At 43.2% G+C, this 16,081-nt stretch overlaps 1 protein-coding gene across 3 annotated transcripts in view; it reads right to left on the reverse strand.

Annotated features, from left to right (window-relative positions):
• Positions 1-840: 840 nt before the first annotated feature.
• The window catches only part of LOC138631932 (acyl-CoA:lysophosphatidylglycerol acyltransferase 1-like), a 191,940-nt gene continuing 176,699 nt past the window's right edge, over positions 841-16,081 (reverse strand). For all 3 annotated transcript variants that reach the window (XM_069717133.1, XM_069717135.1, XM_069717134.1), the window contains 3 exons: positions 14,304-14,430; positions 2,860-2,966; positions 841-2,138 (listed from right to left, as the gene is read on the reverse strand). In XM_069717133.1, the coding sequence (XP_069573234.1) occupies positions 1,987-2,138; positions 2,860-2,966; positions 14,304-14,430 (386 nt within the window). In that variant the 3' untranslated portion in view covers positions 841-1,986. The remainder of the gene's footprint in view (positions 2,139-2,859; positions 2,967-14,303; positions 14,431-16,081) is intronic.

Consider the following 16,081-nt stretch of genomic DNA (forward strand, 5'->3'; position numbering starts at 1 on the left):
GAACACCTGGAAAGGTTCGATAGTTTTCCAACTAAATACCCAATGATGATTTAAAAAAAAAAAAAGGTTTGAAACTGGGCCCATGTGTGGCTGTGCACGTAGACCTGCGTCATAAAGCCCGCGCGTTAACTCGCTGGTCAAAAAAAAAAAAAAGAAAAAGAAAAAAAGAAGGTTTAACACTGAGAAGAAGGGAAATCCTTACTTTCTTCTTTTTTTTTCTTTTTCTTTTAAACATTCATATTTTTAAATAAAATCTCTGAAATGATCACTGACCAAAAGAGACGCTGCAGTCATCTCCAACAAAGACAACTCTTCCTCCGCTTCGTTATGTACAAGATTTAAACATACCAGGACACGAGGACAGAAACGGCTCATGTAATTTTAAATGAAATAAAATTTGACCACTGGAGGTGAAATTGCCGCCACACTCTGACATCACAGAGCAACACGACATGAATCATATATATCAAAAATGGGAGGGGGGGGGGGGACAACAACCACACACACTCACTTAGGCAGGTTATGCTGTAAATTTACAGTAATGACACCTATAGTTCCGTAAGCCAAAACCTCTATTGTAGAATGCTGAACATTAGGGGAGCTTTCTATAAAAATCAGCTTGTTTTTTCTCCCATGTCTTTTCCCACCCCGACGACACTAAGCATATGGCTTAAATATTTGTAAAACTATGTAGTCCGATGGGGAAGAAGAGTCTCTGCCTTGCTGACGTGGTCCTCGAGACAGACGTCCACTCTGCTGTGTAGCTGCACATGGCCGTGTGTGCGCGCATGTTTGAATGCGTGTCGAAGAGCAGAGGATGACGAGGGGGAGTCCACGAAGAGGAAGTTACTTTTTAGGTAATCAGACTGCAAAATCCTGCCCAGCGTTTGCCACCATGTTTTTTTGTTTTGTTTTTTTTCTCTTTAAAATTTAAATAAGTGTTTTACGGCACGTCTCCTCTTCCTCCCTTCTTCAAGTCTGTCACAGAAAGCGATCCGTCATGAAGTGGCGCTTCGTAGCCACCGTCCCTTCAGGCTTTCAGCAGGGCTGCCAGTGTAAACAAGATCCCCCTTTCTCAGCGAGCTCAAAATACTGCCTCCACAGACAGGCGGACACGGAAAAAAGTCCCGACGACGACAACAAGAACAAAAAAACAACAAAAAAAACATCAACAACAATTACAATGGCCGTTGTTGTGAAGATATGCGGGTTCAGGGAAGAAAACAAAAGAAATGAAAAACATTGACAGCTACCGTTCAGGAGCGTTTCCCGGGGCAGGGAGCAGTTAGGGCAGTATGGATCCTTAGTGCAATGAAGGCCAGAGGAGCGGCCGGCTGCGCAGCCTCAACGTTCGTACGGCCGCTCGCTCTGGAAGGTGGAGCCGGCTGATTCGTCAGCGGGCCGAAAGGTCCGGTGGGCTTCATCGACTCTCGCCAGGAAGAAGAATAGGGCAGACATTATGCTTCTAGTCACATATAATCGTTCACACACACACACACACACACACACACGTCCATACATACTTTATACTCTGTAAAACTACTACGGCTAAAGCCAAGGAGGGGAAGAGAGTCCAGTCCAGAGCAACTTCTGGAGGAGTCCTGAGCCTCGATTCGTTAACGTGGAGTAAAAAGTCATGTAGGTTTGAGTGTCTACGTGTATGAGGACGTGTAAACATCAAAATGTGAGTCGTGACGAGTGTGAGATTATTCTGCTAGGCCGCTGGAGCGAGTGTGTGGCGTAAGGGTTGTGTGCAAGTTAACTATGTCTGTGACCAGTTTCATATTGTATGGGATTTTGTCATCTGTGTGTTTGTGTACTTGTCTTCATATGTTTCTTGTTTTATTTGTTTCCTATTAAGTCTCTCCATTGTTGCAAATGTACATTCATCCATCGTAGGGGGGCAAGTGTGACGCTGGGCCACACACCGACTGATCCTGAGGCTTTTCCAGTGGTCCAATAAAGACTCTCGCCTCATCAGCGCACTCAAAATAAACAGCAGTAGAGGTACTGGAGGACGCTGTACCACATGTAGCCGGAGGCGAAAGCACACAACTGGATGATGCACAGCCACACGGGGTCGAGGGTCATCGGCCGGGAAACGGCCTCCTTCTGACCCTCCGGACGAGGGAACGACCCTGTTGAGATAAACACACTCGTCACCGTGATGCTCTTCATGGCATTTCTTCACTAAACAGTTGGTGCTTGAATGATGTCGATTTAAACTTGCTTTGAAGTCAGTGCTTCGTATTGTTCACTCGGGGTGCGAAAAAAAAGTGATATCACTGAACTATTGCAAAATATGTAATATTTTTTTAAACCACGTTTGACCAACAAGCTGATTCCTGAATCGATAACTAACTTATTAATCTCCTTAAACCAATGTAATAACAACTAGCAGCTAACTGTCGCCACAGGAAACCAGCCCGTCAGCCTGTCGGCATCGGCGTGTGAAGAAAGGGAAACGGGGAACTGTTCATTTATTTGAAGTCTCAGGTTTCCCAATCGTGAGTGGAAAAAAACCTCACGTTTAACGGCACCGCCGGCCGACAGCAGTTTAACTTCCTGCTAACTGTTCTCATCCGACTGTCTGGTGAACGGAAGCAGAAACTACATCAACACATCTGGCCTGAGGTGCTTCTGCTTCCATTCATTTCATTATAACAGCACTTTAACTTTCTTATAAAAGTCCTTCATTTATCTTCCATCATCAGATGACTTTGTTTAGCAAACAACCTTTATCTCCATTGTCTAGTAAACAAAAACCGTCCCAATGTCTTATCGCAACACTCGTAGAATCGCGATCAGAAGATGAGCACGTTGTGTACATGCATATATGAATTAGGTGGTGAGACCGACCTGTGTCGTAGAAGTGGGCCATCAGCTTCTCCTTGTCCACAAACCTCTGGTACAGCCAGTCGGTCAGGGCCTGAGCCTCCACAGGAACCTCTTTTATTGGGTACATCCTGAAGAGAGGGAGATGAAACACAGGAAAGGATTAGTGAAGCCTCACTCGGCACAAACTGTTTGCATTGATCTGTCGCGGAGGCGGTCGGTCCGAACCCGGGGAGTCGGCCGCCGTCCCCGAGCACAGCGGTCTATTTCAGACCGGAGTCTGTTACTGTCTGTGTTTGCAGGAGCTTCAGCTTGTTTTGGGGATTCGTGAGCTCATCAGAGTGTCAGAGGGAGACAGAAGTGCTGAGGGGGACACCGGCGGCAGAGAGACGACTCGTGTAGCTCCGCAAAATGTCTCGGTTAGAGGCGAGCGGGAGGAAAAAGTCCCAGAAATCAAACTGAAAAGTTTAATCAGCTTCGCTGTCAAGAAAGCGAGAAGTCGCAGTTTCAAGTGAGAGAGAAGCAGCACTTTTAAATCCCAGTAATTCAGTTTCTAAGCAGGACGCCTTCAGCTTTCTGTAATCACAGACAATGACTTGAATCTGTGTGGCGCGAACACTAGGGACTAATAAGGCTGCAAGTGAATGCTATATTCTTATCATGTGTTAGTTTCAGCAAATTGCTAAAATGGTTTGTTTTGTCAGATCAACAATTAACATCAAAAATGTTTCTAAAGATTAGGGTAAAAAAAAAAAACAGAAAAAAAAGATGAAGTTAGTGAAAGGTTAAGTTGAAACATATTCTGAAAATAAGGCAGCAGTATCGGAGGTCTCCAACAAATGATTATTGTCCTTATCAATTATTAAGCCACTGATATTCCCGATTGTGTAAATTCCAAATGTAAAAACCCAACTTGTGTATAAGATATTGAGTTTAAAATGAAATAAAACAGCAAATCATCACGATGGAGGAGCAGAACCTTAAAATGACCGTTACAAATAATACAAATAGTCTATTCCAGCTCTATTAAAATAGTTTTTCTATGAGCATATTTGATTATATTCAGCCATTTATATTGTCCTTGTAAAACAGTAAAAACCAAGAGTAACAATAATTTGTAAACAGGCGTCTCTCCCTGTAAACTGAGAATCTTTTCATATTCTACGGTTTGGTCGGACAAAACAAGACATCTGATAATATGGCGCAAGGACAAAACATTTTTTTTTGGTGATTTGGTGACAACTATTATTTAATGAAATGAAGGAAAATGTGCAGATGAATCAATAATTAAAGGTTTCATTATCTGTAGCCCTTCCTCAGAAACCATTGATGAAGACAAGATAGCCAACGTAGTGAAGAAAAGCTGTGCGGTTTATCTTAATTTAAACATATTTGGATTAAAGCAGGTCTGAACTTTGCCGTTATTATCCCCCAAAAGTCTGAAATTATTCAACCAACGGTCCAAAACTGCAAGACATTTGACTTCTTATCGCAGCGGATGGAGAGAACCCGCAAATATTCACATTTAGGAAAGTTTAACCACAGAACTGTTGCAATCCGACTTAAAAAAAACAACGTTTTCAGAGATCAAATCGGAGATCTGTAAACATTTAATTGTCAAGACAACTCCGTTAATGAATCAATTAACATGTTTAAGATGGCGACAACAATAAATATCTGCAATCACAAATGAAAAATGACCTTTGAAACCAAACAGAGTGACTGACTCAGCGGCTCGCGCTGCAAAACCAGTAGGTGGCTGATAAAGAGGGTCACTTTGAGAGCCATGACGAGGGTGCTGATGAAATCTTGTCTCTAGCCAGAAGGGGTCTCTAGTAGGCCGCTCTCCCACACAGCCGGCTCCTGGTCACCTTCAAATAGAGGTTACCGTCTCCTCCCTCAGACCAGCATTTCCTCTGCACTCAACGTTTGCTCAATGTTCCCCAACACATAATGTCCACCGTGAAAGTACATGTGAGGGAAGTCGTAAGTCATACACTATTGACTGCCGAGGTGATCGATGTATATTAAAAAGCAATCTAAGGGAAGGCGACGGCTCTACCGTCAGGCTGATGTCTGTCTTTTAGATGCAGCCTGAGAAGATTCTCGTTGGTCTGAACATCATGACGACGTCAACCCCGAAATATCATCAGTAAGACAAAAACAGGAAACGATGAGGAGGTGTTGGTTTAGAATATGCTCGTGATGTTTTTAATCATAGAAAAGAGGGATTTTTGCTGTGATTATTAGTAATTAAACTGAGATCAAAGGACTAGTCCAAACTAAGATTAACTGTTCATCAAGTAGAAACACGGCAAACAATCTCAGATTCAAACTTCCTCAATGAGGATTTTTGGCTTTTCTTTGTCACATATCAAGAGTACATTGAAGCTTTGAGCAGTCGTCACCAGTCAAGTCTTGATCGATTGATTATTGACTCCAGAAAAGAAATGAGGCGATTAATTGATAAACAAATTTTTAGTTACAGCCCAAATTTTCATGAAAGTATCAACATGATCCCCTAAAAAACTTTTAATGTCATGAAAATACAAAATAAAATTGCCATTGATTGATTATAAAAAGTTTTACGTTTTTACTATTTAATTTCTGTCTGTAGTCTCAGTAATGTGTATGTTTGAGGCATTCGGAGTATAATTGGTAAAAGTCTAAAAGAAAGACTGACACTCGACAGTAAAAACTCGGTCTTTGAACTGAAGCCCCCCCCCCCCCCCCCCCCCACACACACACACACTTCTGCTTGGTTCATATACTTTTAAGTGCACATCCATCGACACGTCTGCTCATTATCCCGCGGTTCACCGTGTCGGCGTCTCAACTCTGAACAAGATCCTGTCTGAGTAGAGAAACTTTAGTGTCCGCAGCGGCACGAAAACAAACAAACATCCGTTATCCGTTGAAGTTTCTAATGAAGCTGGACTTTTGAAAATGAAATAGCTTTTGACCAACAGCAGCACTGGGATATCAGGTGACTATGGTGTTTGTAACCAACGAGCACAGATGATGCTCGGTGAAAGAACCAAGAGGGAAAAGAAGTGTAGAGAGATGCTGAGAATAATAGTCACATCAGCAGCTCTTCATAAAGACAGATACGATAACGTGAATAGAAAGTAGCAATTAAAGCGAAGGGCGAATCAGGCAAGTCACCACCAGATGTTTGGTTCAGGCTGCTCGTGCAGGTCCCATTAGATTCTATTTTTCTGTATCATATAAAGCCCTTATTACACTGCAACGATCAGAGACTGTTTAATATAAGGGAATGAATGAGTGAATCTTTGATTTAATGTGACACGTGTGGGCCCCAAAGAGGGCTTCACACCTGCTCCACGATAGGATGCCTTCTCAAGGGCCGTCTCGGCTCTGAAACGTAAACCGATAGCGCTGGCAGAAGAGAACAGGAGCCGACACCCACTTATCAGAGGGCCGGAGCATTTCGGGTCTTGGGTAGCAGGTGGCTGCCCCAGTGCTTTCCTGCAGCTGAAATATTCATGCAGAAATCAGGATCTTTTGGTGTTCCCAGCAGCTGCTCGAGCTCCTGGGAAACAGCTGAGGTTAAAGGAAGCGCTGCCGATTCGGGACCAGAAAAAACCCAGCAACACCCTCAGATAAAGCACATATTTTTGCCGTATCAGCTGCTTTCACTGGTTTATCAGCCTGGTTTCTTTGAAGATAAAAAAAGACTGGAGTCACATCTGAACAAGTGGCTTCAGATGAACAACTTATTGCCACAATCAACCAGCGAGTGGAAGTTCCCCGGGTTCATTCACTGCAATGAAAACACCTGACTACATTTTAGGACACTATAAATTATATTGTCTTCCTCCAGTTAAGATGATAAATTCTGTTTATGGCTGCCCTAACGATTATTTTCATTATTGATCAATCTACCATTTATTTGCATTTAAAGTGTTTCTTTCTGCAGAATGGGGAGGGATGACTATAAACGCAATGTTGTCATGTTTGATCTTTTTAACTCTGAAAAAGGAGCATTTACTGAAATATTAGCTCATGGTATAAAAATCCAAACTGCGTATCTCAGACCATCCTGAGAAAGATGATCTAGCAATCAAAGCGATTAATGTAAAAGTCAACTAATTTTTGCAGTATTTGCAATTTAGCAAAAAATTCCTGCAGTAAATGTACTCAATAAAGTACAAAGTAAGCCTTCAACAACAACAACAGAAAGATAACTCCTCCTTTACAGCCAGCAAGGCTCTTCCACCTCTAATCATTAAAACAAACAACTAAACCAGAAGTGACGGGATTTATGGGTAATGTGGTCTTCTGAGAATTAGGCTACCAATTAAGGAATTCTTTCATTTACTTGCAATCTTTGCTAATTCCTAAATATTTACTGGTAGAAAAAAAAAAAAAAAACGACTATAAAACGAATTGAAAGTCCTACATCTCTTTTCTGTAGAGTTGGTTGCTTAATAGGTGTTGCTCAACTGTTTCTGAAATCTATTTGAGCAATTTACCCAAAATTGAGTGCAAGACCTATTCAATGTAAAAACAACAACAACAACAACAAAAAACATAATTTTTTTTTTTTTTTTTTAAACTAACCCTTTATATTATTAGCTGAAATAACAACAAATGTGGTACAGCCACTGACCTTACCTTTGAGCAAAGGGCACCAAATCTAAACATCTCTAACAACAAAACCCCAGTAAATTAGGCTTCAACCATTAACACAAGATTTTTGGCCTTGTAATATTAGCATAAAACAATACATGCATATAAATGCTCTTTAAAGTGTAGGTGAGTGTGTGTATAGATGCTGTGGAGAGGAAGTGCAGATGCCAGGACTCTACTGGCTGCTGATGTGCAACAGGCTGCAGTAAAGGTTTAATCTGCGGCATACATCATTGTTCTTGTTCTGGCTCCCAGAAAGCAAACAGCCTTTGATCAATCGGTGCTCCGCCACGCCGGCAGATTGAAACATTACGGCGACTGCGAGGACGAACCGAACAGTCTGTAACGATGCTCCGCTGTGGTTTTGTTTGCAGTCCTGTAGAAAAATGGAAACGGCGCGCCGCCGTGTCAACATTGAGAAACACAAGTATGGCGCTATTTGTATTTGTTGTGTGGAGAGTTTCAGCAGCATGTGGCACAGTGTATAATAGTGATGGTGGTGGTGGTGGTGAGGAGGAACTGGTGATGAAGTGTTGGCGTGGGGCCACGGCTGCGCTCTCATCTCCACCCTAACCCACTGGGCTGCTTGTTAACCTGACACCCTGGCAAACAGACAGACAGCTGCAATTTCTCCTGTCAATAACCTTCAACGTCAGGCTTTTACCATGTGCTGACCTGCGCTACGTGCTTCAGATGATGGACATCCTCACTATTAAGTGATGCCCCAGCATCTCTGGTTATTTTTTAGGACTTTTCTGAACAAAAATCTAAAGCAATTAACAGATTTTCGTACTTAATTTGACTTGGAAAGTTATGTACGTGTTTATTTATTAGAAGAAGAAAAAAAAAATGGGGTAGTAGACGGTGTGAATAAGAAGCTTGAGGTCCTTCATATTCACTGCCTTGTTTGAACCATTTAGCTCCTGTACAGCTCTTATTCTCGAGATATTGTTTCAACTCTGAACCGGCCAAGAAAGCGAATTAAATTTGGATCGTGGCTGTAAATGTCTGTCTACTCTACAAGCCTCTTTGGAGGGAAGCCAGTCATTGTTTGGGGACTCTATGAGTCTCTAAATCGGCGGCTGTGAAATCTTGAGAAACAAAGAGGAAGCCGGGGAGGCCTGCTCTCGGGCACGATGTTGTAAAGGTGAATATTGAGATTAGTGGCCGCTGTGGCTCTGGGACGGAAAAAAGAAAGTCTCCTGTCCTGCTCGCTGTCTCTTTCTAGTGAAGATAAGGTTCCTCATCTGAGTGCAATGAAGCTCCAAAATCCCAAACGGCTGACTTTGAGTTCTCTTTCTCAATCCTCCTGTCAGTCGTACAAGATGAAGCAACAATGAAAAGAATCGGTGTTAAAGTGTTGATACATCTTTGTTGTATTTGTGGCGGACTGCATCATTAGTCATGTGATTTCCTTGACGTTGGTGGAAATCCCTAAACTAACCACACACTCCACCTGACTCCAGAGGGCCCTCAGTCGCACAGCACAGAGACACCGTTATCTGCAATCAGGGAGAAGTTGAGGGACGGTAGGAGTCGGCTCCTTAATTGCTCCATTTAGTCTTTAATCTGCTTCCTCTCTGTCTCAAGGCTGTCTTTGTTCCAGGAAATAGTTTGGTGCAGAACAACAGACACCAAGAGATGCAGAAAGGGCTCCGCCAGAGGGAGAAAAGTTGAGAAAACTCCCAACATGCTGATACAGAAGACGACTTGTTCTTCACATAAAAACTTTTTCAGAACACTTTTAAAAAAGACCCCCCACCGCCCCCAGAAAGGCCAGTTCTTTTATTTGAATTCTTTGTCAACTTTGTTTATAAGCAGACCTACTCGTGATCGTTTCTTCTACCTCGACATGTACGTGCACTAATTTTGTAAAAGTTCTTGTGACCTAAAAAGGGCTGCGCAGACTTGTGAAGGTACACTGCATCTCCAGGCCTCAGGAAAGCGTTACCAGTCATAACGTGATTTCCCCACACAGCTCAATGTGGTGCTGATGATTCATGATGACAAACCAACACTGTCAAGTGACTCTTGTTCTGACCACGAGAAACAAAAAGTAAATGTGTTCATTTTGTCCTTTCTTCTGGATGAAATTACGCAATGAGAACTGACCTGAAATTGTGACCCGAGTGTCCAACTTTGTCTCCACTTTGATCGTTGTGTGGACGTGGCAGGATCGAACCTCCCCTTTGTCAACATGTCTGACAGAGCGTTGCTGTTGTCAGTCTCGAGGTTAATAACAGCCTAGCAGGAGCAACGACCTGTTATCAGTTCAGAGGTGAGGAGAATGGGGCAATAAAACCCCGGTCATAGGTGGGGAGGGACAACGTGTCCTGGACCGACCTGAAATAAACGATTTCAGAACAACCCTGTTGTTTGTGAGGCTTCACGGCCGAGGTCATTTTAGCCCAAAGGAAAAGGACGCTTGTTTATCTGTTAATCTTAGTTTGACACGCATCTTGTAAACTCTGTTGCAGGCTGATTTCTATGTTCGTCACTTTTTTAAATTCACTCCGTTTTAAAAAATTTATTTTATTGACATTTCAAGCTCGTTTCCTGTGAAGCGAGTTAAAATTGTGAATTGGCAGTTGTAAACATTACTGTTGTTGCTCCAGAAACAAAAACTGTCCCATCAGGATTATTTCAAGGCATACTTCATCTGTGAGCATGTAGGTTTTATTTTTCCACCCAAGTGTACTATAAAAACTAAAACCTGTGTGGGGTTTCTTTTATTAATAATGTGACCATAACAGTCCAGAATTATTATTATTATTTTTTTATTTCACTTTATTAATCCCTGAGGGGAAATGTCTTCACTACAGCAGGGGGGCTCTCAGGGGGGGCTCTCAGGGGGGAGCTGCTGCAGCAGGCTGCCACTAGCGCGGCGCCAGGTAACCTGACCTGAGGTGCATGTTTTTGGATGATGGGAGGAAGCCGGAGAACCCGGAGAGAACCCACGCAAGCACAGGGAGAACATGCAAACTCCGCACAGAAAGGCCCAGGACCGGATTCAAACCCAGAACCTTTTTGCTGTGAGGTGACAGTGCTAACCACTGCACCACTGCATGTAGAAAAAGCAGACGAAACTGTCGAAGAACAACTAAACACTGTTGAGGCTCTTGTGGTGTCGAAACCTAGTCATCAGATAGCTTTACGTCAGTCAGCTGCGCACACAAAGCTCCTGTTGTTGTATTCAAGTTCAATGTTTTACTCATTCTATTGAATTTGTGAGACTAAACTATTTTAATGTCCGATTCATCCGTGTTCATGTACTTTTTATGAAAATTTCATGATTTGTATTTGGTTTTCTAGAGTGTATAGTCTCTAATTGTCTTATCAGCTTTGAATTGCACCGTTTGACACCAATGTTTTTAATACAGATAGTTTAAGTACATTTAGCTGATAACAAATGCAGGACTTTACTCGTAAAGGAGTGATTAATTTTATCTTTGCGACATGGCTTCTTTTATTGATGTATTGGAGTACTTCTTCCCTCTCTGCTAATGAGCTTTGAAGTCTGGAGGAGGGCTTTCCATCGAATGAAGTGAATATGGGTGGGAGATGACTCCTACAAATGGGTTTCTATGGCGACACAAGCCCTCTGAAGACCCTCAGCTCTGGAAACATTTTTTATGATTCTACTCATTCATTATCCCAAGACACCATCTGTAATCGGCAAGACACTCATTACAATCATTTGTAGGACACGAGCATGAGAGATATTGATCTGGGTGAAATGTTGGGGTCCTTAATTAGCACAAAATGAGTAAAGAAAGTGGGAAATGTAGTGAGTGATTTACGTCTTGTAAGTGTAGATGTTTTTAACAAAGTGCTGGGAGAGAGAAAATAATCCGCCTCACATATCTTAGCAAAGCAGTGTGTATGGCTGCAAGCTCGACAATTCTGCGTGCGCGCCCGAGAGAAAGCCAGGTGCGCAGCTCAAAAGCATCCATGTGATGACCAGGCAGAGTCAGACTCCATAAATCACGTCACCTCGCAGATATTTTCAAACAGCAGCTTTTAGAAACGCACGCAGCAGCAAAAAAAAAAAAAAAAAAAAAAAAAAAGAGGAGAAGGTGCATTTAAAAGAAAATGATTTCAACGTATTTAACACCCACTACTGCCCTCGCTCGGCCTCTGTACACCCACCTAGCTCTCCCATCTGCCATTCACGGAAGGCTTATGATGCTGCAATCTGGGAGGCTGAGATTATATGGGGAGAGGGCAGGAGACACAGCGAGGGAGGGGGGAGCAGAGAGGGGAGGTAGAAGGATTTAAAAAAGTGCAGAGCGCTTGACACGGATTCATCTAGAATATTACTCAATACTCAGCTGCTTGTTGTGAAGCCGAAGCTGAGGCGCAGTCGTAATCTATACGGCCCCATAAAACGCTAACACGGGGGGAGGACGGCGGCGGCGGCGGCCTACTATCAAGGTCAGTTTACACAGAAATGCAGGCCGGGCCCTGACACGCCAACACAACTCTCCTTCTGTTTCATTTGGACCAGAACATGCCGCACTACAGCGGACATCTAGCTGACATGCAGCTATGACCTGGATCCGGCTGGAAGACACATAAACAACGATCATTTTCACGATGCTCTGAATCTGATGAAAGGGTGTTCGACAAGTAAAGAACACACAGAAGACGAGGACACGCCAGAGTAAACGGGCCTGACGTATAGGATTCAACACATTCAGTCACAATGAGGTACAACAGCTGAGTATCTCCTTGGTGTCACAGCTCCTCCACTCTGTGATGTCTATGGATTAGAGCTGCAACAATCAATCGATTGGTTGATCGACAGAAAAGTGATCGCAAACAGTCTTTTGTAGATTTCTTTTTTTTTTAAATGAAAAAAATCTTAAACTTCACCGATTCCAGCTTCTTCAATGTAAATATTTTTTTTATTTCCTCCAATGCTCGTTGATAATAAACTGAACATCTTTTGTTTGCTGACTGTTGTGGACAGAACAACATTTCAGGCTTCACTGGTGGCTTCGGGAAACACTGGTTGACATTTTCCACCATTTTTCTAACATCGAGGAAAATAATCGAAAGATTAATCAAGAAATTTCAAAAAAATTATTTCTGCATATTTTCTGATAAAGGTAACAAAACCAAACAATTCTCAGTATTACGACGATCTAAGGCGCTCTGGAGGCATGACACACTCGCCCCTAGTCGTTTAGTGTTTATATCAGTAGTGACACCTCTGGTGCCCAGAACTCAACACACCAGTCTGAAATGAAACACTTTGTCTGTTTGTGGCACTGAAAAGTTCTTGTTTTATGTCTTGTTTATAATGATCGCTTACACTTCCTGTTGTAATGCTCACGCTCAGTTTAAAGTCTTCTGCACTGTCACCCTTCAACACACTATGAGACGCCTTGGATTTTATTATTAGTGGGAATGCTGCTGCAATCACAGTAGAACCTGTCCTGAACGGACACAGCAGAAACACTGCTGTAGGGCGGCACGCTTGTCTAGCCGCCTCTCCCGTCTGCATCACCAAAGAGCATCGTATCGCTCACTCCCCCAGCGTTCCCCTGATCAGCAGGCGGATTAATCCTGCTGTTGACTCGGCACCTGTACCAACGTGGATCTAACTTCACTGTGATCAGCGCTGACTGTCTGCACGGCTCGAACCGAGTGCGCACACTCGTGACGGAAACAGCTGTGGTCGGGTGGCTCCCCGTCCGGTCCCCAGGCTGCAGAGCTGCTGACCAAGCGAGGGAAGCTGATTGTATCGATGTCTGATTAGAGAGGTGGGATGGGACCAGAGCGTACCCTGCTCTTCTAATTACAGACTTAATGAGTCCTGAGCTTTAGTCCAAATAGGCAGGGAGGCCCCTGGAGACGGGCCCGGCAAGCCAGGGTTCATTTTTACCTTTTACTTTGCCCTATCCAACCCTGCACACAAGAGGTGTGAACACACACACACACACACACACACACACACACACACACACACACACACACACACACACACACACACACACACACACACACACACACACACACACACACACACACACACGAGCTGTGTCAGGAGGTTGTTCAGAGGTGCAAGGGAACATATTAAGGAGTCCCAGTGATGTCTACCTGATGACTACTGCTTGAGCCTGGATACATCTTTTCTAACCTGTCGAGACAATGCACAGAGGATTTTCAGAGAAATCCAATCCCCGGCCCCCCCTTCCCTGTGTCCTCCAGTGGATAAACGAGCAACAGAGGAGAATCTGGAGGGCAAGGAGAGCAGGACAATATGGAGAGGCAACCGCATTTGCTTTGCATGAACAGCAGTGATATTCTTGGCTACAGCATTTCGGGTGGTGACTGTGGATACTGTAGCTTTACTTTTGAATGTTCGCAGACTGTTATACCACAACAAATCTTTTGAAACCCAACCCAGCAATTAAAACGTCTGGGCATGTCTTGATTTGATCACAAAAATCGATCACATTCAAGTCCTTGCGAACCAGCAATAGACCCGGATTTTTAAAACCATCCAGTTTACCAATAATACTAATAATAATAACAACAAGTACTACTTTTCATCTAAAATGTTTAATATGTATTAACACAAGCCTACGAGCATTGTTTGAACTTATTTCCTGTTGTAATGTGGTACCTTTTCATGAGACAGGTTTTTTTTTTTTCATGTTTGCTGTATAGTACATTTGCATGGTAAAGTATTATGGTTCTGGTTTGTCCCTCTCACGCAGGTGACAAACGACCATCCTGACATGAGTCACAACAAACCTCGAGCTAAAGTGGAAAGCAGGGTGTGATGATCAACAGTAGATTCTCACCTGTAGTGTACATGTGTGACTGTGGGAGGCCTGTAGCCAAAAATCCAGGTCTGGATGTCCATGGGTCTTGCTTTGGGGTACGCTATGGTCACGTCTATTACCCACTGCAGGCCTTTACGTTTATTAGCTGTCAAGGAAGAAAGAAGGAAAGAGAAAAATAGTTCAAACTTAACAATATATATAAATAATCCCCAGTGAGCATGTTCTTATCTGGCAGAGATTCTCTGACCCTCCACTAGCCTAGATCAGATCACCCTGGTCCTCCAGCTTTAGGACAGACTCTGTTACCAGAGAGTGTCCCTGGAGAATTTTATATAACAGCAAAGCATGCAATTGAAGGCTGGTTAACAGCCAAAGCGACTGGTGGACTATCAGCTGAAGTCCCAACTTCACAGAATTTGGCTGGTAGCTACGTGTATGAGTCACCATAAAATAAACATTTTCACCTCAAAAGCTAATCTTTCATAACATGTTATTCTACCAACAAATGACCACAAAATTCTCACTGTCTCATCCCCATTAATTCAAATAGAAAAGGAGAGGAGAAAAAAAAAGAAAAAAAGAGGGTGAGACGGGACGGCGAAGGGACGACAGATGGGAGAGGGGACGCCAGACGTGTGAATACATTTGGGAGTCTGCTGCAGGGTGCATGTGTGTGTGTGTGTGTGTGTGTGTGTGTGTGTGTGTGTGTGTGTGTGTGTGTGTGTGTGTGTGTGTGTGTGTGTGTGTGTGTGTGTGTGTGTGTGTGTGTGTGTTTAGCTGCATTAAGCAGGGTCAGCCCTGCACTCACCTGCACATTATCACGCACACTATGAAGATGAATGAAATAAGATGATGATAAGGATGATGCGTCTTGTCTACATTCAACATCTTGCTTGTTATTCAAGTACTGAATCTGAATCAAACATTACTTGTGTGTAAAGTATGTTTTAGCTTTAAGATTTACCAAAGACGACCAACGTGTGTCATTCCTGTGAATTCTGAGAAACATACAAGAGGTGAGCCGCCGCCGCCACAACAAGCTCTCGTCTCCTTCCCGGATGCACAGAAATAAAAGTGATAACCTGAACATCTGACTGCGGGCATTAAACTGAACGCTGGGAGTGTTCCTTTAAGCCTGAACGCCCTGCTCATGCTCGTCAAATGTAAAACAGCAGCCTCCGTCAGCACAGGAGACTTCACAATGAGCCTGATGTGAAGCAGTGCAGAATATTTGACTGCCTGGCTCATGCCACAGCCCAGTCTGCTGTTACTGTGCAGAGAGCACTTCCCTCTCAGAGCACACTGGCTCCTTTGTGCGACATCAACATGCCATGCCGTGTGACAAAGTGGAGCAAAATTTTTACTACTGATCGGTCACATTACATTTCCCTCCGTCAGGGTCAGCGGCGGGGAAACGGGGAATGTCTCCAACGAGTTCGAATTTCAACCTTTTCAAGAGCATAAAATACAGAAAAATGCAGGGAAAATGGGATGACGTTTATTTATAAGTTGAGAACAGACATTTCACGAGCAACATTGTTCCTCTTGTTTCAGTACATTATGTACATGTTGGTCAGTGCAGATCAATAAGGTCACGTTGTCTGTCAGTTCCTGTCAAAACAAACAATGTCTCCCAAAATAACCAACAAAATCCAAGTCATTTTGATTCCTTACTATACTTTGAATACTTCAAACAGGGTTGCCCCATGTGGCAAAATAAACAATGAGACAATACAACTTTGTCTACTGTAAGAGATATGACGGTGTTACAGGTAGTCAGGCACACTGGATGTATA

This window comes from Brachyistius frenatus, unplaced genomic scaffold (genome assembly GCF_029030835.1).
Source record: "Brachyistius frenatus isolate BFR_SWC_R1_liver_20210118 unplaced genomic scaffold, ASM2903083v1 Contig_169, whole genome shotgun sequence".
NCBI classification, from domain to species: Eukaryota; Metazoa; Chordata; class Actinopteri; family Embiotocidae; genus Brachyistius; species Brachyistius frenatus.